The sequence below is a fragment of the Macrobrachium nipponense genome, chromosome 3 (assembly GCF_015104395.2).
Source record: "Macrobrachium nipponense isolate FS-2020 chromosome 3, ASM1510439v2, whole genome shotgun sequence".
In the NCBI taxonomy this organism is placed as follows: Eukaryota; Metazoa; Arthropoda; class Malacostraca; order Decapoda; family Palaemonidae; genus Macrobrachium; species Macrobrachium nipponense.
Genome location: NC_087202.1, coordinates 72,412,881 through 72,436,762, shown reverse-complemented (window position 1 = coordinate 72,436,762; position 23,882 = coordinate 72,412,881). Strand labels below are relative to the sequence as shown.

The 23,882-nt window shown below is 36.7% G+C and overlaps 1 protein-coding gene across 6 annotated transcripts in view; it reads left to right on the top strand.

Annotated features, from left to right (window-relative positions):
* The window catches only part of LOC135221806 (uncharacterized), a 938,326-nt gene that overhangs the window by 572,755 nt on the left and 341,689 nt on the right, over positions 1-23,882 (top strand). For 5 of the 6 annotated variants that reach the window (XM_064259684.1, XM_064259683.1, XM_064259680.1 and 2 more), the window contains one exon: positions 19,053-19,832. The exons of the other annotated variant lie outside the window; for it this stretch is intronic. In XM_064259684.1, the coding sequence (XP_064115754.1) occupies positions 19,138-19,832 (695 nt within the window). In that variant the 5' untranslated portion in view covers positions 19,053-19,137. The remainder of the gene's footprint in view (positions 1-19,052; positions 19,833-23,882) is intronic. 6 annotated transcript variants of the gene reach the window in all.

Sequence of the window (23,882 nt, the reverse complement as noted above, 5' to 3'; positions counted from 1 at the left end):
AAAAATCATCATCTTGAACATATGTTCATCATGTAATAAGTAATTTTAAGGCACGATTTCTTGCTTCTTGATCTTGCACTAACTTTCCTCTGATGAATTATTTAATGACCAGGAATAGATCTTGGATTTTGGTGACTGTGAAAAATTATTTCGACTTCATTGCATTATTTAAAATTAACTAGTCGAATTATAATAAAAAAAAATGAAGTTTTTCTGTAAATTCTACACAAATCTATTCTCAGGCTTCAACCAAAATAATTGCAGTCTTCCAGCCACCGAATTTGGTATTCGAAGCCATATCTCACTGTTTCACCGAAATATTCCACGTTTGCAATATTAGACAATCTATAAACGTGCCTAGGGTTTAGTCGTGACTGTCTTCTGAAATATTGCTCACATTTTTATGAAATCGCTTTTCTTTTGCAACACTTCGGGCCGTATTTCTCAATATGTGGGGTCTGATGTTTTGCTTCATACGATGCAACTGCGCTTCCAGCTCTTGTTTATGCTTGCCCATCCAAAAAGTATATCTTAGTTTTACCAGACCACTGAGCTGATTAACAGCTCTCCTAGGGCTGGCCCGAAGGATTAGATATTTTTACGTGGCTAGGAACCAATTGGTTACCTAGCAACGGGACCTACAGCTTATTGTGGGATCCGAACCACACTATATCGAGAAATGAACTTCTATCACCAGAAATAAATTTCTCTTATTCCGCGTTGACTGAGCCGGGAATCGAACCTGGGACACCGGATTGGCAGCCCAGCTCGAAAACCACTCGTCCAGCGTGGAACTTGCCCATCCAAGGTTAGACATATAAATACTTTACATTATGTACGTATACTATATCTGCCTATCTTTCTAACGGTGAGGTTGCTAGCCCTATGCCCTTCCTCACCCGTATGACGACCTGCCACTACTTAGGTCAAGACTCGGCAGAGCTACAAGGGATACCGCCCTGCCCGGTCGGGAATCGAACCTGGCTGTTCATGATGACAAAGCGAACCTTCTACGTATCATATAGATGTGTATGTATGTATATTTATTTATACATATATGTATATATATATAAAAAAATATATAATATAAAGATACATTATATATATATATATATATATATATATATATATATAAACATATAGATATGAATATATATGTGTGTATTTAGCTCTACTGATGAAGAAAAACGATTGATGATTGATATAAAAAGGGTTTACGTAATCTCTCTCTCTCTCTCTCTCTCTCTCTCCTAGTGAAGTAGTTCCTCGCTGGACGAGTGGTTTTCGCGCTCGGCTGCCAATCCGGTGGTCCGAAGTTCGATTCCCGGCTCTGCCAACGCGGAATCAGAGGAATTTATTTTTGGTGATAGAAATTCATTTCTCGATATAGTGTGGTTCGAATCCCACAATAAGCTGTAGGTCCCATAGCTAGGTGATCAGTTGGTTCCTAGTCTCGTAAAAATATCTAATCCTTCGGGCCAGCCCTAGGAGAGCTGTTAATCAGCACAGTGGTCTGGTAAAACTAAGATATACTTAGCTTTTTTTCGTAGTGAAGTGTTGTGTTCTCATATCAAACCCAGTGAGGGCAGCGATGTTTTAAATTCGATTCACAGTAATGTTTGAGATTCCAAATACCTCTGAAGCTTCAGTGGATGAGTCACATTGACAGTTGAAAAGCATCTTTGAAAAAGAAGCGACTCTGAAGAGTGAGAAGTGTGGTGGGGGGTAACTTTGCATCCGTGTTATGCTCGTGGTTGGCCAGGAAGGAGAAGGGTCGAAGTGAAGCGCTGCGAAGGTTAAAGTGGAAGATATTGGAATACCCGAAGGTAATATTAAACTTTAAGGATAAGTTTGATAGCAGGCAGTCAACTTTAAAATTCAAGTTTAGCGCCATGTTTCCCGTATCAGAAGTCCTTTTTAATATTAAAGTTCGACAGTATGTGGCCGCCTTTAAAACTTAGATTACCCACATACGTTGTGTTTAGCACGTAAAATATGCCTCTAAACTTTTGCGTCTCTTTTGCAAATAAAGAAGATGGCACCGGCTTCTTCTGACGAGCCGTGAAGGGCCTCGATGTCTCATATTGTTAGGTCGTTGGATTAAATTGCCTAACTTTTATTTGCTTTTGCCTTTTCCTCCTTGGTTATCTTTTGCTGCTGAGATCTTAGCCAAATATTTGGGGCCGCTAGATAATCGGAAAGTTTCCTCTCTCTTCGCATATACCTCCACACACACATACATACATACATACATATATGTAAGTATGTATGAATTTCACTTGATAGATAAGGAAGTGACGTGGTCATGGTGATAAGAAATTGAGAAAGACAGACGATATATATATATATATATATATATATATATATATATATATATATATTATTTTTCTTGTCCATTTTATTTCAGACAGAGAGAAAGGGTTAGGAGTTCGGGGGAACGTTTTGAGAATAGCTGAAAAACAACGTAACAGTCACTTAAATGTTTCTATTTTACCCAATGGATCGTTGATGAAGCCCATTATACGGAAAAAAAATGTCCTCATTTGCTGGTCAGCAACAGCTCTTCTAACCCCCTAACACACTGCGCCATTAATTCTGTCTTGCAGGCATTAGTGATATTTTTATTCTATCCATCCTGCGCTTTCTGTGGTCTTCTCTTTCCATCTAAATTTATTAATTATTATTCTTTCATTAGATGAAAACTTATCTCATGAAACAAGCACACAGGTGCCATTGACTTGAAGTTCAAGCTTCCAAAGAATGTTGGTTTCAACTCCCACCGCAGACCCCACACTGCAACAGTAATTGATCGTAACACAGAGCCTGTGATTTTTCATCGCCCTGGGGGAGACGCGAACTCGCGGAATCTGAGTGGCATACCACGTCACCAACCACTATACCAGCGGACCCATAAGTCCCCCGTTCTTTGTGCAAGAGCAAACCACCTCTCATATTCTGATGTGTCCTTTTACTTCCAGCCGACCTTTCTGGCACCTCCTCAGATCCCCAATCCACTCGTCTCATCAGTTTTAGACCTTCACACCATACCACACTTCCACAAAGTTGAATCTTTATTCCATATTTGTATGAAATGTTAATAGTGAGACTCATGCATATTATCTACCAAAACTTTGGATTTTCTCTCAAAGAAATATCGCATATCCCATTCTTTACGAACTTGAACGCACCAGGGGGTATAGTAGTACTTGAAAAGGGAAATACAAAGCTTAATCTCTCTCTCTCTCTCTCTCTCTCTCTCTCTCTCTCTCTCTCTCTCTCTTATTTTCCCAAGAAGAATCATCTATCATCACCTTTCGACATTCTCTCTCCGTCTCCCTTTCTGCCCGTCCGTCCGTCCGTCTGTACTTGCGTCTCCCCAAGTCATCTTTTGCCTTCTATGGACACCCCACCCATCCCTTCGGCACCGCCCATTAAGAATTAACATCATCATAGCCATCTTCATATTTCATTAGTCCCCTGACTGACGCCCGCCGGCTCTTTCCACGTCGTTAGCTGCGATCCTAATAGCGCGTTATTCCCTCGTTTCGTAATTCTTGCAGAAAGAGAAAAGAAGTAGAAGGGAAGAAGAGTCGAGCATTTAATCGAGGATTCAACTGGGTTTCAACTCTCTCTCTCTCTCTCTCTCTCTCTCTCTCTCTCTCTCTCTCTCTCTCTCTTTTGTGCTCTTTGTTTGCATATGGAATTAGTTTATCGCACTATTATATATATATATAAACACCTTTATACTTATGTATATTATGCGTGCATTAAGCTACAAATCTCCTTTAAAATCCAATTTGCTCTACCTAGGAATTAATATATTTTCATATATGTTAAGCCAAGAGGAATTTTAAAGTTGATAATAATTTCGTCCTCTCGGGGGTTCGAACCAGCGCCCAGCTGACTGAGGAGAAATCAGGACTTCAGTGAGGTTATCGACTCGGACAATAAGTGAGGTTATGTTATAAACACACACATGTTTTCCTTATGAGTTGCCTTAATAAAAACTCAAAGTAAGTCTCTGTCGAGTTCATGGCGTCATTGATGATTCAACGATAAACCCCGTTTGAAGAAACACATCATCCCCTAGCGAACACCCTTGCACTCGCTGGCTACGCCGCTCTCGTATTTATCTTCCACTCGTCGTGAGTCTCTTCGATGTTCAAGCTTTTCGGTTTCAACACCTCTTCCTCGCCATCTACTCCGCTCTGTGTTTGCCTCCCTCTCCACCTCCTCTCCGGTCTCCAAGTTTTACTGTTCACCGACTTGTCATTTCTAGTTCTCTACACCTCCCCCCATTTCTCCTTCCAAATTATTCAAGTATACATACATTCATACATTATATATATATATATATATATATATATATATATATTTATATATATGTATATATATATATCATAATTATATATATATATATATATATATATTATATATATAATATATATATATATATATATATATATATGGGTGTCCGAGCGCATTTTTTGTTTGTTAACTTAGCAGAAAACTGCCTCATATACAATGAAATTTTTATGGCAATATCGTGGCGCCCAGAGCGATATTATTGCTCATTAGTTTTTAACAGGATATCTGAATTATGTATTAAGCCAGTCTGTTGTTGCTCTCCTTCTGTCATCGGGGCTGTTTCACTTGATTAGGATTTCCACCGACAGCAAGTCTGTTCGCAAGTCCTTGCACCACCTATACTTAATCTGGGAAAATTTCTGTTTTTGAAAATATAAAATATGAATATCTTATTTTGAAAACGATTGCATCCTTAATCCAGCATTTTTTCTTAAAATTCTCTCTATATATCCGTATTTTCGGATGGATACTGTTGAAGATATATAAGCTAAAATATGAGACACCATTTCCAAATTCGCACCGACAACGAAGCTCGTCTCCGAGTCAGTCCACATTCACATTACCACTCACATGTCGCCTGCTTGTGAAGTTTATGGTTTATTCCCTCCAAGTGCTGCACTTGGTCCCCCTTATATCCGACATAAGATCACCTCGCTTCACTTGAACAGATACAATGCAGAGGGAGTGTTGATTTTTTATTTAAAAAAAAGGGGGGGGGGAGTATGAAATATTTTGGTGTAAATTACTTGTAGTCTTCCGTGCAAAAAGCGTTTCATTATATTGCTATAAATTAATACTTTAGATACATAGGTATATTTCTTGCTAAATGCAAAGCCGTTTACTATTTGCATAATCCAGCGTGGTGCAAAATACTAATATGAGGCTGGAGAGTTGAAAGTTGTCTGGGAGTACAATACTCTTCTGTTGGATACATACTCTACTGTTGTGAATCCGGTTCCAGAATACGCTTTCAAAAGGAGAAGAAAGAAAGGAGCGTCATTGGAAGCCTTTCCCGAAGTTAAAGGAAATATTTAAAAAAAATATTGTACTCAATAATCACTTATTCCAGTTATTTCTAATTTCAAGGAGATGTCTCGAATTACTAGGGTAAGTGTTTGTTCCTTAAAGCTTTTGTTTCTGAAGTACCTGTTTATTTATATATTTCAAACTAAATTAAATTTCAATTAATTTCCCTTATTATTTCGGGAACGTGACTACTTTTGAAGTTAATCACAAAAACTCTGATCGAGCACGTACTAAATTGAGTCACTGAATCTTGTGAATAAACCCAATTTGCACCTGTTTTTATGGATTCCCTCATTTCGTAAAAAGAAAAAACTTGTTCACAGTCAAATTTAGTAAATATATATTCACTTAGTGTTCGTATTGTGCACGCCCAGTAAATACCCAAGCATTAATGAACTGAAGAATTGAATCGTACCTTGTAATTTACTATCACGTTTATTTACGTAAGTTAATTTATTGTTATCTAATTGTTGAGAGAATGCAAGAACAATAGGGATTACATAAGTTTCGTCGTTAAGTCCTGCGTTTCTTCCCTTCCCTTCCCTTTGTTCGGATGAGAGAGTTAGGTTGTCTTTCCAATAGGTCTCTGCATTAAAACTGAAAGGAGGAATGGTGGTGTTTAGCAGACGAGCGCCAGAATTTGGTATTAGGCGAAATGTAGTCAAGATGGTGACGTTTTCGCTGTAAAGTGTAAAGAAGATATTCAAACCTGTCTTGTGAAAGGTGTACAATTGAAAAGCTGGAGAGGTTCAGATAAATGGGAATGTTGAGTATAACATGTGTTTGCTGGCAAATATTGTAAAGGAAGTTTTAAGTGTACAACACAAATATGTTTGCGCAGAGGAAAGCGTTCAAGTATTATCCATCTTGTGTAAGTGACTTGATATTTGAAGGATGGACAATATTGTAAAATGCGGAGAGGACCTTCTAAGACTCTTGGTTTTTGTATAAGGATAAGTATTATGAAAATAGAGAAGTAAAGGCGGATACCTCCAGAACTTTACAACATATAAAGAAGTTCCGATAGACTTTTGGGATGGTTTCTAAAAATATAAATTAGTCGGTAAGTAAAAAGTGAATTAACTTTCAAATTGGATGTCGTCTTCACAAATAAGCAAAGGGGAAAAAATTAAATACCAGGTATAGGAAATTTGTGTAGGGAGGGGCCGATGGCACCTCCAATCTAATGCTCTAAGCCTAAGGCACAAAAATAAGCGAGAAGGGGAAAATGGTAGAGTTTACCTTTAACATTAGCCCTCCCGTTTGGAAGGGAAACGACAGAGGGAAAGAAACTGGGAAGTGGCTGCTGAAAGAACCGGCTTGATGACTATGAATTTCCGCACGAAGTTAGGTCCTAGAAGGGGTGTAGTACCGAGAGGTGCACTGTAGGCATTACTTAATTTTCTTTGCTCCCTTAGGGGAGTTGTGCCATCAGGGCACCTCATGCGGTGCAATGTAGGCATTGTTTAAGGTTGTTTGCAGCGTCCCTTCGGTCCCTAGCTGCAACTGCTTTTAATTCCTTTTACTGTACCTCCGTTCATATTCTCTTTCTTCCATCTTACTGTTCACCCTCCCTTAACAGTTGATTCATAGTGCAACTGCTTTGAGGTTTTCTTCTTGTTACGCCTTGCAAACCTGTTACTGTTCAATTTCCTTTTCATTGCTGAATAGTCTTAGTTGCCCCAGTGCTTGGCATTATGCCTAAGACCTAGAAATCTATCTATAAATCAATTGATGTTCTTTGCAACGTCCCTTCTGCCCCAAAGCTGCAGCCCCCTACTCTCGTTTTGCTGTGCCTTCATTCATATTCTCTCTCTTCCATCTTCCTTTATTTCCACCCTCTCCTAAAGTTGATTCAAAGTGCAACTGCTTTGAGGTTTTCCTCCTGTTGCATCTCTACTCTCAATTTCCCTTTAAGCGCTGAAAAACATCTTAACTCCCAGCGCTTGGCCTTTGCCTGAAATTTTATATTACATTCCATTCCATTCAGTAGGAGAGGAAGTTAGAAAAAAAACAGTTACTTAAAGGAAAAAAGAAGCTTGGACAACATTGAAATAATTGAGAACTTGCGTTAATAAATAAAATCAAACAAAAACTTCTTTCAGTTTTCTTCTGAAGATTGAAAAAGAACCCCACAAAATCACTTTGTAACTTGTTTACTTCTAAGTATTTACATTTAGTTTTACTCCACACTCCGTGAAGAGTAAAACTAAATGTAAATACTTAGAAGTAAACAAGTTACAAAGTGATTTTGTGGGTTTCTTTTTCAATAAATAAAATGTTAACCAACAGCATTGTCTTGCCTAATGGACATATACAAGAACCAAGTAGTCATTTAGGGAGTAAAAGAGAAGATATAAAAAGTTCAAGAAGAATCCTCAATTCAACGTTTATTACTACAACTAGATAGAAATAATGGTTTGGGAAGTGACGAGAAATACAGTAATTGAATTTTATAAAAGAAAATCCCCTTTCTGTTGTATCCATTTGATTGTATGAAGGGGCGTTCGGGATCCGAAAATCGCACGGGGATGTCACGGGTGACGCCTCTTCAGAGGTTATTAGATCAGTGATTGGCAGATTGTTTCTTTATGAAAACCGTAAAATAGGAAACACGTATTTCTGTTAGTGTTAATACAATATATATATATATATATATATATATATATATATATATATATATATATATATATATCTATCTATCTATCTATCATCTATATATATATATATATATATATATATATATATATATATATATATATATATATATATATATATATAATTTGGAATATGTTTGCCTTTGAATATGTGTACACAAGTTTATATTACAGTGTATAATGTGTGTGTATTATGTAAATATATATATATATATATATATATATATATATATATATATATAATATATATATATAGAATATGTTTGTTTAAATATGTGCACACCAGTTTACATTACAGTGTATAATGTGTGAGTATAGTGTATATATAATATATATATATATATATATATATATATATATATATATATATATATATATATATGCGTGCGTGTGTGTGTGTGTGTGTGTATATATATAAGAGAGAGAGAGAGAAGCAATTGTCATTAACGGGGTAGGGGATTGCTGATCATTCCAGTTATCAGGAGGTATTTTTGGGCAAGATTGTCCGCCCCTGCTATTTCACGTGGCAACCCCTACCACTGTTGACTGACTACTGTTATATAAGAAAATTTGCAGAGAGCGAGGCTGTTTATTTTAAATGAAGGTCTTCAGCATGAGTCATAAATGAAGTTGCATAGTTAATCCCTTATTACAAGTTAGAGTTATTCCATTCGTTTTTCATGTTTTTTTACTGTTTTTGTTTGGCATCAGTTGAGATTGGAACCTGTTTCTTCTATTTTGAAGGTTCTGCTGTCATCACATTTCCTGGGCTTGAGGCGATAGCCTTCATAATTGTGCATGTCTTACCGTTGAGGAGTCAAGCACTGGTAAATGATGAATTCGCGCTGTAGTAGATTTTGTTTTCATGTCTGGTGTCGTAAGAAGCTGGCTATCATTAATCAGCGAAGCTAACTTTTATGTACCAACAGATAACAGTCAAAATGAAATGAGGCTTTTGTACATGTTTGAACTTAGTATATGTGAATTGATATGTATACATACGTGAAAACTTCCCAAATTTGACGTAGATGTTCTTATCGGAAATATTTCCTCCACCTCTAGTGAAAGTGCGGATATATTCGTCACCAGTATTAAATTTCACTTATTCATAGATCATGGAGTGTTATCTTCGTCAAGTCATTAATAACACGAAATCGTAAATCAGAATTAGGTAGTTAAGTGAAATAATTACTAGATGAAGCCTCGGTTAACTGAACACGTCTAGCTAATACCTTCACACAGCTGCATGAAAAGCTGCTCTCACATCGAAATTGGAAATGAAATTGTTCATCAGCTCCTCTCTCTCTCTCTCTCTCTCTCTCTCTCTCTCTCTCTCTCTCTCTCTCTCTCTCTCTCTCTCTCTCTCTGACTATTTGTCTATCTACCTCTGATTGTGTTTTCGAAATGTCTAAGGTTTTGTTGGGCTGTGATTACTGCCAACTTCCTGACATTTGTTTGTTCAACTTCCGTACTTATCTGGCGTTTTTGTAACATCTACAGCCAGGCTAAGTCTTTTCAGCAGTGTAAAAGTCAGTGAATATGTTAATTTTGTTGCTGTCCCATTTACATTTTCTCCCGGGGGTTGGGGGAAGGGGTGGTAGCTTGTGTCCTGATCAATCCGGGTAACTTTATTTTATTAGTGTCTTTCTCTTCCTTTTTTTTATTATTGGTTATGAATGTTCTCTTATTCTTTTACTACCACTTCATCTTTGATGCTTGAATGCCAGTGTCGTCTGCCAAGAGACCATTCATTCGTTTATCCGTTCTCCAGGAGTGGCGCTTTATTCTAGAAGAAACAAAGATAAAAGGGTCTCTTTCCCATCTTAAATGTACAAAGAATCTTTTTGTAGAATTGTACAAAGAATCTCTTGGTAGAGTACAGCAAAATTCCTACCTGACATACGAAAATGACGATGAAATGTAAAGGGAAATGTCGTTCATACTACTGGATCGTGTTCATGAGATTTTTAGGTAGGTTTTGCCGAGACATAGAGACTTAGAATGTAAGAACTTGTCACATAAATATTCATATTAGATTCAAAAGAAAAAAAAACTGTATCGAAGCCGTTAACGAGAGCAAAAATGAAGAGGCGAAAGTTTTAGCCATTGCTTTTAACAAAGTTTTATTATTTTCTTTTTCGTTTGTTAAGGCATTAGAGGTTTCTTTTGAATGTAGACGGTGTCTCAACTCTCCTAAAACTCCTGGAGGAGCATTCTTCTTCCACCCCGAAGTTTAAGATTGAGGAGGAGGTGGAGGAGAAGAAGGGAGGGCCTAGAGGGAGGAGTGAGGGGGAGGGTGAAGGGGCGAGTGACGGGAGACGCGAACCCTATTCTCAAAGTTAGAGAGAGAGAGAGAGAGAGAGACAGAGAGAGGTGGGGAGGGGGGAGGGATGTTCGGAGGGGACCCAAGGCGTTCCTTTTCTCGAAGTTTGGGGTCGCATTTCTTATTTTCAGGGATGGGATTATTGCATCCGTCTCCAATTGATCTTCAGTCTATGGCATGTAAGGGGAAGCATTTCTTTTGCCCCCTCTCTCTCTCTATCTTCTGTAGAAATTTGTTTGTTGATATGCAACCCGCGATTATGAATGCCTGAAGGGCATGTTCTTTGTATTTTAAAAGTAAATGTTTGCAATTTCCTCGGTGGATGTCTTTTTCATTTAGGTTTGACCACTTGCATGCCAAATTTCTAATACTTTTATTTTCCTAGATATTGGAGTTTCATAATTGAAGGTGTAATTGTCTGATATTTTAGAAATGAAGTGCTACTCTGGATATTATCAATGAATACTTCTACTTCAATTTTCCTCTATAATAGTAATCTTCAGAGCAAACGAATTGCTGGAGAGGAAAGAGATAATGTCACCTTTGACATTCATGTAGATATATGTTTTTAATTGTTTAACCTTGTACTAGATATGCCATCTGTGTACAAATGATTTTCTTTTAAATGACTTTCACTTGAGTATTCTTTCTTGCAACAGTAAACGTTTTAGAAGTATCCATCTTCCAGTAATGCCATTACTTTTTTCACCTACAAAATTTTTTTTCAAATGACTTTTCTTGAATAATGCCAGCATCTTTATTACGTTTAAAATACCTGTTTGTCATTTTCTGTCGAAACTACTTGGCACCCTGGATAAATAAAGTAATAAGCTTTGTCGACACAACCATTTCCTTCCGATGTTATAGATCTTTACAAATGTTAATTTCGCGTGCTGTTTACTTAATGGTCCTTCTTATGAGAAGAGAAATCCTTTTTGTATGGTTAAACTTTCCTATGTTTCAAGGCCGTTTCATAAGTTATGTAATGGTTATTAATCTTTCTGGCACCCTGGATAAATAAAGTAATAAGCTTTGTCGACACAACCATTTCTTCCGATGTTATAGATCTTTACAAATGTTAATTTCGCGTGCTGTTTACTTAATGGTCTTTCTTATGAGAAGAGAAATCCTTTTTGTATAAAAGATGGTTAAACTTTCCTATGTTTCAAGGCCGTTTCATAAGTTATGTAATGGTTATTAATCTTTCCAAATTGCTGTGTCTGAGAAGTTTGGAGGTGTGCTTAGGTTTTAGACTTGACGAGTGATTTCTGTAGTAGGTACGATAAAGTAATGAGATGACAGGTAACAAATACAAAATAAGTTTGCTAAGTTTGGTACAGACATTCCCATGAATAAAATTGCACCCTGTGTAAGCGTTCGTATCCTTACCATTCACTCACGCATATGGTTTATTATATACCCGCTTGTTAGTTTAACTGGAATTCCCGCTTCTTTTATAAATTGATGCTACTCTCTCCTTTAAGCTTCAGTATTGCCTCAGTAGAAAGCCTAGTACTGCTGAAGTGTTTATCAGCCAGGTTTTGTGCAAAGAAAAAAAAATGTTGTTGATTTGCAAGAAGTATCCTTCCAGTAAAAGTAAATTCAGTGTGTGTGTAATTTCTAAATTTAAATATTTCCTGGTAACATTATTATCACAAAAGATATGTATAGCTTAATTGGTAATCGTTTTAAGAACACGTTGTGTTTTCTGTGGTCTAAACTTTGGCCAGCTGGGAAGTAACAAACGCATGTGTTTGCGAAAGTATGCAGTTTCGTTGTTCCCGGGGAGACATATATTAGTGTGACACTATAAAAAGAAGGAAATACAAAGTAAGGAAATAATTTTCTAAAATTTCTATATTATTCACGAAAGTCAGCTAGCTTAGATCAAGTATTTGGTTGTTAACGTTATCGTATAGTATTTTACTGATAAGATAGGTTGTGTAGATCACCGTTTACTATATATTTCTGTTGATTGCTGGGATGTTTCACGACAAAACTGGTTATTTACGAGGTAATGTACTTAGAGTAAGTGGCTTCATTTCAAAAGAAAACACCTTTCTCCTAACGTTGGCCAAAAACCAGTCCCTAACGGGAAAGCGAATTCATTTAGTTTATGAGTGTCCCGTTCTAATGGATACTCTGCACTTCAACTTTTATATTCGTAAAATGTAGTTTTTCATGTCAGCAACGTATAAAAAATGCGTGGCAGCTTTCCAAGTAAACATGTGTTTGTATAGATTAGGAGCGCTGATTCCTTTACCCTGCAAAGAGAACGGCTCTAGCTTGGAATCCAATGATTTTTGACTCTCTCTCTCTCTCTCTCTCTCTCTCTCTCTCTCTCTCTCTCTCTCTCTATATATATATATATATATATATATATATATATATATATATATATATATATATATATATATATATATATATATATATATATATATTAAACACCCTGAAGGTTGATACCTTATGGAGCTAACCCTAGAGGGAAACTACAGTCATATGCGTGTGTATCTGTCGTTTATATATATATATATATATATATATATATATATATATATATATATATATATATTACAGTTCTGGTATATATGAAATACATCTTCGGAGTGGCTATATAGGGATGCTGCATATTTTTGAAGTTTCCAATTCCTTTGGGTTCGTACTCGGAGAATGCTCATTAGTCATTCAGGATTGTATCATTTGATAAATCATCGAAGGATCACATATGCAAATCCTCTCCCATAGTACCCCATTTCCCGGCACGGAAGAAACAAGCATTATTGCCTCCTAGGGGAGAGGTATAAGAGGGCTGACAGCGGGAGGATGAAATATCCTTGAGGCGTCCCTGGTGGATCCCTAGCAAAAATGTCCTGGAATGAGAAGTGTGGCTTGATTTCCAGTCCGCCCTCACCCTCAGTTAAGCAAATGCCCTTGTGAGGGGAGGAAGTAAGTTCGGTTGAAAATTCGCATTGTTCCCACTCCGCTCAAGTATTGTGATGCGGTTCTGCCTTCACCTCAGTGGCGGTGCTCCCTTTTCTTCTCCATCTTCCTCAACTCCTTCGGGTCCTTCAGGTCCTTGTTGCTGCTACTTCTGCTGCTGCTGCTGCTGTTGTTCTTAGTTACTTGTTTGGAAAAGTTGGTGTTTGTGGTGGCGGGTGAGGTAGAACGTACTGTGCGTTCCCAAGTCCCGATGAGGCTTTGCTGCACTGAAGTGAGATATTCGTCTAATTGATCGGACTTGGAGATGCTTGATGCCGAATGCAGCTTCGTTCGGGGAAACGGAATTTAAGGTAAGAAATGCGCCGGGTGCAATGCAATAATATGGGCAATACATTCAAGTGATAAAGCTGAAGGGAAGGGTGGGCAGAAAGCAGATGAAATAAGATGTGTTTATCGTGGTGATATGTGTGTATGTTAACGTCGCAAAACTCATTAATAGTGAGGTTTAGAATGCATAAAGTGTAAGAGTGATGTTTTTATGGGTTGTATAGCGGAGGCTGTACTTATGTTAATGATAATTTGTTGCTTCCATGTTTATATATATATATATATATATATATATATATATATATATATATATATATATATATATATATATATTACGTCGTTTCCCCAACAAGGAGTGGTTCCAGAAAAGAATCGAGAATCAACAAAGTGGTAACTTTCACATTCAGACTTATAACCACTGAATCGTAGTTGTAGCATCCCACTGGAAGCACACACTGCGCCTTCCTCCTGTATCTTGCTCAAATTCTGACACTTCATCCCTCCTAAACCTGTACAGTGATATAGTACTTTCTTTGCAAACCCATCGTCCTCGAGTCGCTCCTCCGCTCTGCCAACGTGGAGTCAGAGGAATTTGTTTCTGGTGATTAGAAATTCATTTCTCGATAGAATTTGTTTCTGGTGATTAGAAATTCATTTCTCGATAGAATTTGTTTCTGGTGATTAGAAATTCATTTCTCGATAGGATGTGTTTCTGGTGATTAGAAATTCATTTCTCGATAGAATTTGTTTCTGGTGATTAGAAATTCATTTCTCGATATAATGTGATTCGGATCCCACAATATGCTGTAGGTCCCGTTGCTTGGTAACCTATTGGTTCTTAGCCATGTAGAAAAAAATCTAATCCTTCGAGCCAGCCCTATGAGAGCTGTTAATCAGCTCCAGTGGTCTGGTTAAATTCAGACATACTTAACTTAACTCTAGTCGCTTCACATGGCCAAGCCATCTTAGAGCATTTGAAATATCACCTCACCTACATAAAATTTTTACCGGTTCCGCGAGTCTCTTCAGATATAGTCCTAGTTATTCCGGCGCACATACGTGTGTACTAAACAATAGTTCATTTCAACAACTTAAACCATTTTTTCCTTTCGTTAGCATCAATCAATCACACTCCACTTCTATGGAAGAGAGTTGTCTCAGTGTCTTCATATTTATTTCCGATCTGGGCTTCATAGCCACTCCACGCATCTTAACTCCTTTTCACATTTCCTGCACATAGATTGTGGCTCATCTTATCTCCTGTTCACATTTCCTATGCATAGACTGTGGCTCATCTTGTCTCTTTTATCTCATCAGCATCCCCAATGCCCTATAGTTATATCTAGTTATATTTCTTCCATATTCCATCATCCATGTTAGCACTCAGTGTCCATCTTCATGGTGTCCGTTTACCTTCAGACAAGATATGTCCACTGTATGCGTGTGTATGTTTGTGTGTATATATACGTATAATATATATATATACATATACATATGCATACACACACACACACACACACACACACACACAGTGGACGTATCTTGTCTGAAGGTAAACGGGCACCATGAAGATGGACACTGAGTGTCAACATGGATGATGGAATATGGAAGAAATATAACTAGATATATCTATAGGGTATTGGGATGATAATGAGGAAAAAGATATATATATATATATATATATATATATATATATATATATATATATATATATATAGAGAGAGAGAGAGAGAGAGAGAGAGAGAGAGAGAGAGTGTAATCCATTTATTCTGGAGAAATAGATATGTTATAATTTTACGGTTAACAATTCTGCGTTCAGGCAGAGAAATACGGTATTTAGATTAAATACAGGCCTTGCATTTAGCAAGAAAAATGAGCCTAGTAGAGTGCTGTTAACATTACGTATATGGAGGGACACGTTTAGGTTCCTACAGTTAATTCATTTAATATTATGTAGAATTTGTTGTTCTCGAATTACATACACACGCGCGCGCACGCGCGCATTTTCTGTTTAATAGTAGATGCATCGGTTAGATCTAAGATTTGACGAGATAGGAAGCAGTTGATGTTAATGCTACTCTTTTAGCAGGAACAGAATCTGTAATGGATGCTTGTATTACTGTATTGATTTATAAAGTTTAGTGGTAGGGTTCTCGTTAGGGATGCAAAAGCAGATGCCACAGGGACGTTTGAAATGTTCTGGTATTGTCAAGCATTGCTGGATGTGGAGGATTGCAGGCTTTAAGTTTTGAAAATAATATCGAATAAGAGAATGAAAGAACTGGACGTTGTGTACGTGGTATAATAGGGATTTGAGCTTTGGAGAAACTTTTAAGAAATTACCACAAAAGAAAAGAAGTTTTTGAGGATAGAACAGAAATATTATTAGCACAATTAGTAACGAACCTGGAGGGATGGCATCTTCGCAAAGCATTTGAGTAGTTTACTATATATATATATATATTATATATATATATATATATATATATATATATATATATATATATATTATATACATCTACATACATAAATACTTGCATATATACAAAGATAATATATTCATATATATATATATATATATATATATATATATACATATATATATATATAAATATATATATATACATACATACATACATACATACATACATACATACATACATACATACATACATACATACATAACTACTTACATACAGATACCCTAGAATGCGGCGATTAGTTTACTTATGTCCTATATTACTTGCATAATGGAGAAGTAGTTAGGTCGGATATCGAGCCCGCTAAATTAATTGATAAAAAGTAAATATATATAATTAATTATTGCGATTTTCCTGGTAAACGTTGAAGAAATTGCATTGGAAAGGATAAAACTGCAATGCCGCTGAAGTCAAAGGAACAGGTATTTCATGCGTTATTGTATGCTACCAGAAACCGAATTTTGGCATTGAGAAACAATATACTCATAGTGAATGGATTGTGCAGTGAGTAGTTGTATGGAAGCTGCCAGAAAAGTAGAAGGAAGAAATGGGATTAGTCTAGAAAAATTAGTGTTGTCCTGAACTTTAAAAAAAAAAGAAGAAGTGATGTTTGGGATACAGTGCAGCGGCAAAAGGTAAATTCTTTTTTTTTTATGTGTCGATTTTTAGATTGAATTTGAATGAAGGTTTCAATATGTATTGATGGTTGTATCATGCATTTTGTGGCTGATGGAAGAAGGTAGTCTTTCTAGTTGTTAAAAACGGAAATTGTTGGAAAGGGAGTCATTGTAAATATCAATTCGTGTAAGAAATATCGTCTTATTATGATGTTTCCACAGATTCTCTCAACTTTCCAGAATGTTGTATTGTTATCCATTTTGTCAATATTAAAGATGATGAATAATTTAGAGACAGTTAATTTCTTAGCCAAACGTGTTGCCTTTTTGTTTTTTATAACGATATCATTGGCATGTTTGCTACAAATGAATATTCTCTATTTAATTTCAGAGAGAGCAATGAAATAACTGTAGGCCATTTTTTCGCAGAGCAATGTTACACTTTTTATATTTATTCACATAGGTAAACGAATTTGTTCATTTTTCAAAATGCTTTTTCAAAAAACAACCATTAGCATTTGTAAGGCGCTTCTACTTTTACTTGAAACTTCTGATATGAATAAAAGGGGTTACGATTTCTCTCCGTTATGTATTGAATTGGTAGTGTTTACTTATAGCTCCTTGATTTAGTGTCTTTATTCATGCATAATTGTAAGTACGTGCCTGTATGTATATGTATGTATATATATATATATATATATATATATATATATATATATATATATATATATATACCAATTTTCCTGAGTCCATTCCTTTTTTCCCTGATGGACATTTTTATCGAGTAGTGAAACCATAGAGATGCAATAAGAGAGGGAAAACTTTGCAGGGAACCCAGGGTTTCAGTAGAGCGGGAAGGAAGGATAAAATCTGGCACTAGATAACGAACAAATTCTCCTTTGTGAGAACACTCCATAAAACCAGACGAGGCTCTGGAAGTAAAAATGAGGATTGCTTCACACTCACTGTTTTTCGGTTTCAAGTTTTTCCCGACTCCGGTGCAACTCTCGGAAACCTTTCAAGTTTTACAGGGCGCCGTGTCCTACTTTCTTGAGATAAGCATGTCCACATCGCCATTCGTTCATTAATAACGTTGCCTTCAATAATTCTGGCCGCCGGTGTGCAATGAGCATTCTCATGGTCGTTCTCCGGAGAAATGTTGGCCTGTAACTTCCAATGAAACGGGAAGTTATATCCATTTTTCATAGACTTTTCAGCCACTACTCGTACAGATTGTCATCTAAGTTTTATTGACGTTTTTCCTTGTGTTACGATGAAAAATGGTTATGATGGTGATTGTCTCTTTTTCACCAGCAGTCGTATTTTACAGACGAAACTGTCCGCTGTAACGACGGTGTAAATTTGCTGAGGGTGGAATTGAAGGAAGATTTTGATAGCATTAGTGCAACCGTCTGTCTAATGTCACTAGGGAGAACCTGTATCAGATTTGCCATAAATTAATGAAATTATAAATTAATATAAATTGGGTGTCAGTGTTTTCAGTACGGTTATTTAAATTGCAATAAAAATATTTTAGGTTTTACTTATTTTCTGTCTTAAACTGTTTTAATGATAAAAGTTATAAATGTATTTCATGATTCTGTCTGTTCAGTTGTTACTTGCGAAAGCAACGTGGGTTTCTTTACAAAACGAAAAAATGAAGGAGGCCTGCCAAAAATAACCAAAGCTCCATAATGAAAGGACAATATGAATTAATATCTTAAATTCGTTAAATGCCTTCAATATTAATGTGGAAGTTTCATATATTGAGTGTATACATAATAAAATCGAAATAAACTTTAGTATAATTACCTGTTGTTGGATAGTGATTACGTGCGCTGAGAATTTTGTCCCAATATGGTCGGTTCTAATGAAGTGCATTCAGAAGTTCGAAAAATAATCTAGCCGCCTTGGTATTACCAGTAAATTGCTTCCTTCTGCAATTTTGTCGCAGGTAATGCATTTACTGTATATGATTAATCCTTGTACATCTAGATTATCATGATGCATGTATGAAAAAAATATGTGTGTGGTGTGTGTGTGCGTGACTTAGTGAAACCAGAGAATTAAATTTATACGTTCTTTTTCGTTATTTATCTTTAGAATTTCTGGTGATTGTCACCAAAGAATGTTTATGGTTTTTGGTTATTTGGCAGATACAGTAAAAATCCCCTAACATGTTTATATATAAACTCGGTTCAGAGATGCATCAAAAAGGTTGTTAGAAAATTGTTAGAAAATTATTAGAAAATTCCGCACATCCCTGCCCTTACGGAGTTTACAATGGGTAACGTGATTTTCTGTCTCCTTCCAGAAACGGCCGAACGAGAGAGTCGAACGGTGAGTGTGATCGTTACAGCGAGGTGACGTCCCGTCGCACAGCCCGCCATCAGGATCCCATGGAAGACCACGAGGTCAGCTTGGATTCTCCGCGGCACACCCCGAGGTCACGAGACAACCGGAGGTCAGGCAGGCATTCTGCGAAGGCCGGCGAGAAGACCCCCAAGAACAACAACCACCTGAAGGACCTCCGAGAGGAATCCTCCGACAGAAAGTGGAATCAGGAGAACCGCCTGAGGCTGGAGGACGACCAGGAGTACGAAACGCAGACCATCCTGGAGCCTCGGATGAGACACGACAGCAACCACGCGGAGGAGCGGAGGGAGAAAAAGGCCAAGGTCAAGCTAAAAACTGCCAAGGACGACTTGGAGGAGTTGGACAACAATAACCCCCCGGCCATTCTCTCCCCAACGGCTACTCTCACCGCCACCATCATTGATACGGTACAAAATAACACCACCACCTCACTCTCGCCGCCTCCTATCGAACTCACTCCAGTACAAGACCTCGATGTCACCCAACACCTCCATCATCACTACCAACAGCAGCAGTTGCACCAGCAGCACCAGGACATCCACGCCGAGCTCCCGCAGGTGCACCAGCTGCAGCCCCCGACCGACCTCCTGGTGGAGGACATCGATATCGACGCGAAATGTCTCGACATTGACGATAAGAAGATTAAAAAGAAGGACGACAGAAGGGACGAAAAGAGGAAGAAGAAGTTGAAACATCTGGAAGAAGAGAATCTGTCGAAGTAAGTGTTTTTCGTGCTTCTGCTTTCACTGGTTGCGTTGTTTTGATCTGCTTGAAAAAGGCAAGGGATTCATTCTCCCGCATTCAGCTGCCTCCCACTCTCTCCATTCAACTTTTCAGCTGACAGCTCTCCTCTTCGATGTATCGCCTTGCTCTCTCGTATCCAGTTGCAAATTTTTACATTCAAAAACTTTCCAACTAGTCGTAGTACGTCTGATGTTTTTATCAATGTAAATTAGATTAAGTCGTGTTATTAGAGGTAATGAATTTAATTGACGTGGAAGCGCTAATTGTTTTACTGTGTTATTGACTAACTAAAATTACATTAAGTATTAGTTGATATCTAGTAACGGGAATTACACAAAAATGTAAGAGGGATGAGATTATTTTATATAGAATTTGTCTCTTGCAAATTAGACGTTCTTTGAGACTCGCGGGAAATATAAAAGATAAAATGACCAACGTAAAATTAATATTTGAGTAACAGAAATAGAGGCATTTATTCTTCAGCTCGTAATTCATAACTGAACACTTTCCAAGATTAAGCTATAATCGTTGAGAGTGTAAAAAATAACAGTTTAGAATTCTTAAGTAATAACCCAACCATCCTCTACAGTAAAAATAAAAAATAATAAATAAAAAAATAAAGTATGGGTACAATTAGATCGATTTTACTGTTTTGTCAGATCGTAAGCGTCTGATTGGATTTATTCTTTGCCTTTCTGTGAGATATATAATGTTCTTTTTCATTATAATGTAAATCGATATATATATATATATATATATATATATATATATATATATATATATATATATATATATATAGCATGCACATTAAGCTACAAATGTCCTTTGATATGCAATTCGTTCTACCTCAGAATTAATATATTTTCATATACGTTAACCGAAGGGGAATTTTGTATATAGTTGATAATAATTTCTTTCTCTCGTGGTTTCGAACCAACGCTGGTTCGAATCCATGAGAGGATGAAATTATTATCAACTGAAAAACTCCCCTTCGGTTAACATATTTGAAAATATATTAATTCCGAGGTAGAGCGAATTGGATATTAAAGGACATTTGTAGCTTAATGCATGTATATGAGTCACGGTGATGTGATAAAAGTTAATATATATATATATATATATATATATATATATATATATATATATATATATATATGAATGTGTGCGTGTGAATAAAATACGCATGAGCGTCAGACCGCTGATAAAGCTTACGGTATCCGTCATGTCTGCCTCCCTGTGAAAGGGGGGAAAAAGCGCTTGAAAGCGAGAGCTCCCGCCATTAATTAGTTGGGAAATTGAACGGAATTACTGAATGCAAGTGCTGTTAATTAATAGATATTACAAATCTAATTGGATTGGCAGAGAGAGAGAGAGAGAGAGAGTACAGCTAGAAAGGTTTAGTTTTGATTTCACTTTTTGTCTCTATTGTCTTGTATCAAAAAGGATGCAGTGTCGAAGTATTTTTGAAAATTTAAGGTTTAGATTTATTATATTTAACCTAACGCTCCTTTTATGACCTATTCTAGTGAGTTAAAGTTTCAAATCACTGAAATAGTCCCTTTATATTAGAAGTAAAAAAGTCATGGTATTTGTTAGACAAGCTAAAAAAATGCGGTTTATTCAAATCTACTAAAAAAATAAAAGAAAAACCCAGAATAATGTAATTTATAGATCCCAACCACCAAGTGCATTCAGATACAGCACCAGCCATAACGTTCCGCATTATAAGATGAAAGATGGTTTTCATAAAACGGTTCGGCTTCATTGAAGACAAATTTCCCAAAGGATGACCGCCAGATTGCGAAAAATGGTGACAGAAACAGGTAACGGTTTTTTTTTTTTTTAACTGCCTCTTCTCTAGCTCCTTCAGTTGGATCCTCGCTTGGAGCATTTTGTGTCGATCCACGGGAGCATTTCAGCTGTTTCTGGCTCCTTCCTGCAAGGATTGAGTTGAAAAAGCGACTGAGAGATACGTCTGCAATCGCATTCACGTATGTTAGGTACTCGGATCGAGGTTTAGGTGATTGTTGGTCACCATTAAAAAATAATAAATAAATAAATAAAGGAAGGCTTTTACGGGAGCCTTATCCACCTTATGACGGGTTTCCATCGCATTAAAAGAGGAACCTGTCAGCTGATAGTTGTAGCACATAGACACCAGCATTCATATATACAGATTTTGTAGTGATTCAGCTGGACTCTGAAACTAAATGAAAAGTTGCACATTCGCACTTTGAAAGGAATCGATGAAAAGTGCGTTTCATTTCAGTGTAAAATTTCTAAATGATTTGACTCTCAGATTTATTTTGGGATACTACTCAGAACTTATTCTTTAGAATAAAAGAAAGAAAAAAAGACGATAAACGAATAAATGAACAAAAAGCGTATAGACGCACCAAAGGGAGAAATTGGGGGTTTGTGGGGGGGGAGGGTGGGGGTGGAGTTTATCCTCCTCCTTCCTCCCGTCCCACTTTTCCACTTGTAGTGAATATTGATGATAGTTGGTGGGGATGCTAATCAAGGGGAGCACATGGGTAGGGGGGGGGGAGAAGGAGGCTCTAAGCCGCAAAAAGAATAATAATAATAAAAAAAAAAGCTTTCGGAAATCCTAAAGGTTTTTTTTTTTTCTTCGTTCGTAAAAGGAGTTTCGAAACCTCCAGTGAGAAAAATGTAGAGGTGTTGCTTTGTGGTTTGGCTTGTGAAGTAATGAGAGAGAGAGAGAGAGAGAGAGAGAGAGAGAGAGAGAGAGAGAGAGAGAGACTCGGGCAGGCACAACACAGTCATGCTGTTTGTAAAGTGAATGTATTAGATTGGTTTTATTGACAGTAACCAATCATTTCAAATGGCGTATTTCCATCACTCATTCGTCATTTTTGTTTTGAGATAGAAAATTATCAATGGTTCATGATATATAAAAAAGAAAGCGTTCGAGTCCCTGGAGGGAAATTAATTACGCCTCCCCTTTGAAAAATGAAGACACTGATAAAGTAGAACGACCCATAAATCATAAATCTTCTGTCAGATCTGTTTTCAATTTGGGGTTGTAAGGAAACCCTCCTATTTTTCACTGTTTCAGCATTCGGCTCATAACCTGCACATTTTGCCAGTCGAGTCTGGTAAAGGTCGCTCAGCACAGCAGCTGTTTCCTGTGTGCCGCACTTCGAAGATTTTCGTATTTTCTGAAGGTTTACCGAGCGTTTGCCTTTATGTTGAGTGAGGGTTTGGAATAGGAGAAAAGTTTTAGCTATTTTCTACATTTATTTGTATTAGTTTACTTCCATGAAAACTTTGCGTACTTGCTGCCAATCTTAACTGATAATAGGAACTCAGAAACCGCTGTAGTGACTTCGTGGTTGGAGCCTTCTCATCTATATATATATATATATATATATATATATATATATATATATATATATATGTATATATATATATATATATATATATATATATATATATATATAAGAATGGTAATATGTATGTACTTCATACATTTGTATTTGAGAACAGGAATTCGTTCATCCAATGGCCTTGCTGTTATTGACATCATAGGCGAATATACTTCGTTTGAAATATCATTTCTCTCTCATAGTTGTATTATTTAACGCTTCCTGACCATAATGGGTCTCCACGTTTTTTTTTTTTTTTTTTTTTTTTTTTTTTTTGTTTTTTGCGCACATATTTTTGTTTTTCAATCGTGCACGGAAATCCATCCTGTCTTTCATTTGGCCTCGATCTGCATAGTAAGATCCGCGTTACAGTCAAATGAATGTTCACGGAATTGTTGGTTGCTTTGGTAGTGGTGTCCGCGCTGTTCTATTTATGTCCTCCGCCGAAGCCATTGCTGAGGTGCTGATTTGCATAACCAGAATTTTTTCCTTTTCAGTATAAAAACACGCGTTTTTACCATCAATAGATGCAAGTTTTAATGAGAAACATTAGAAAAAGTTGGCCCTTTCATATCATTTTATTAATGTCAAACGAGGAAGAAGAAAAACTGATTGATGAACAGTTTTCATTCACTGGT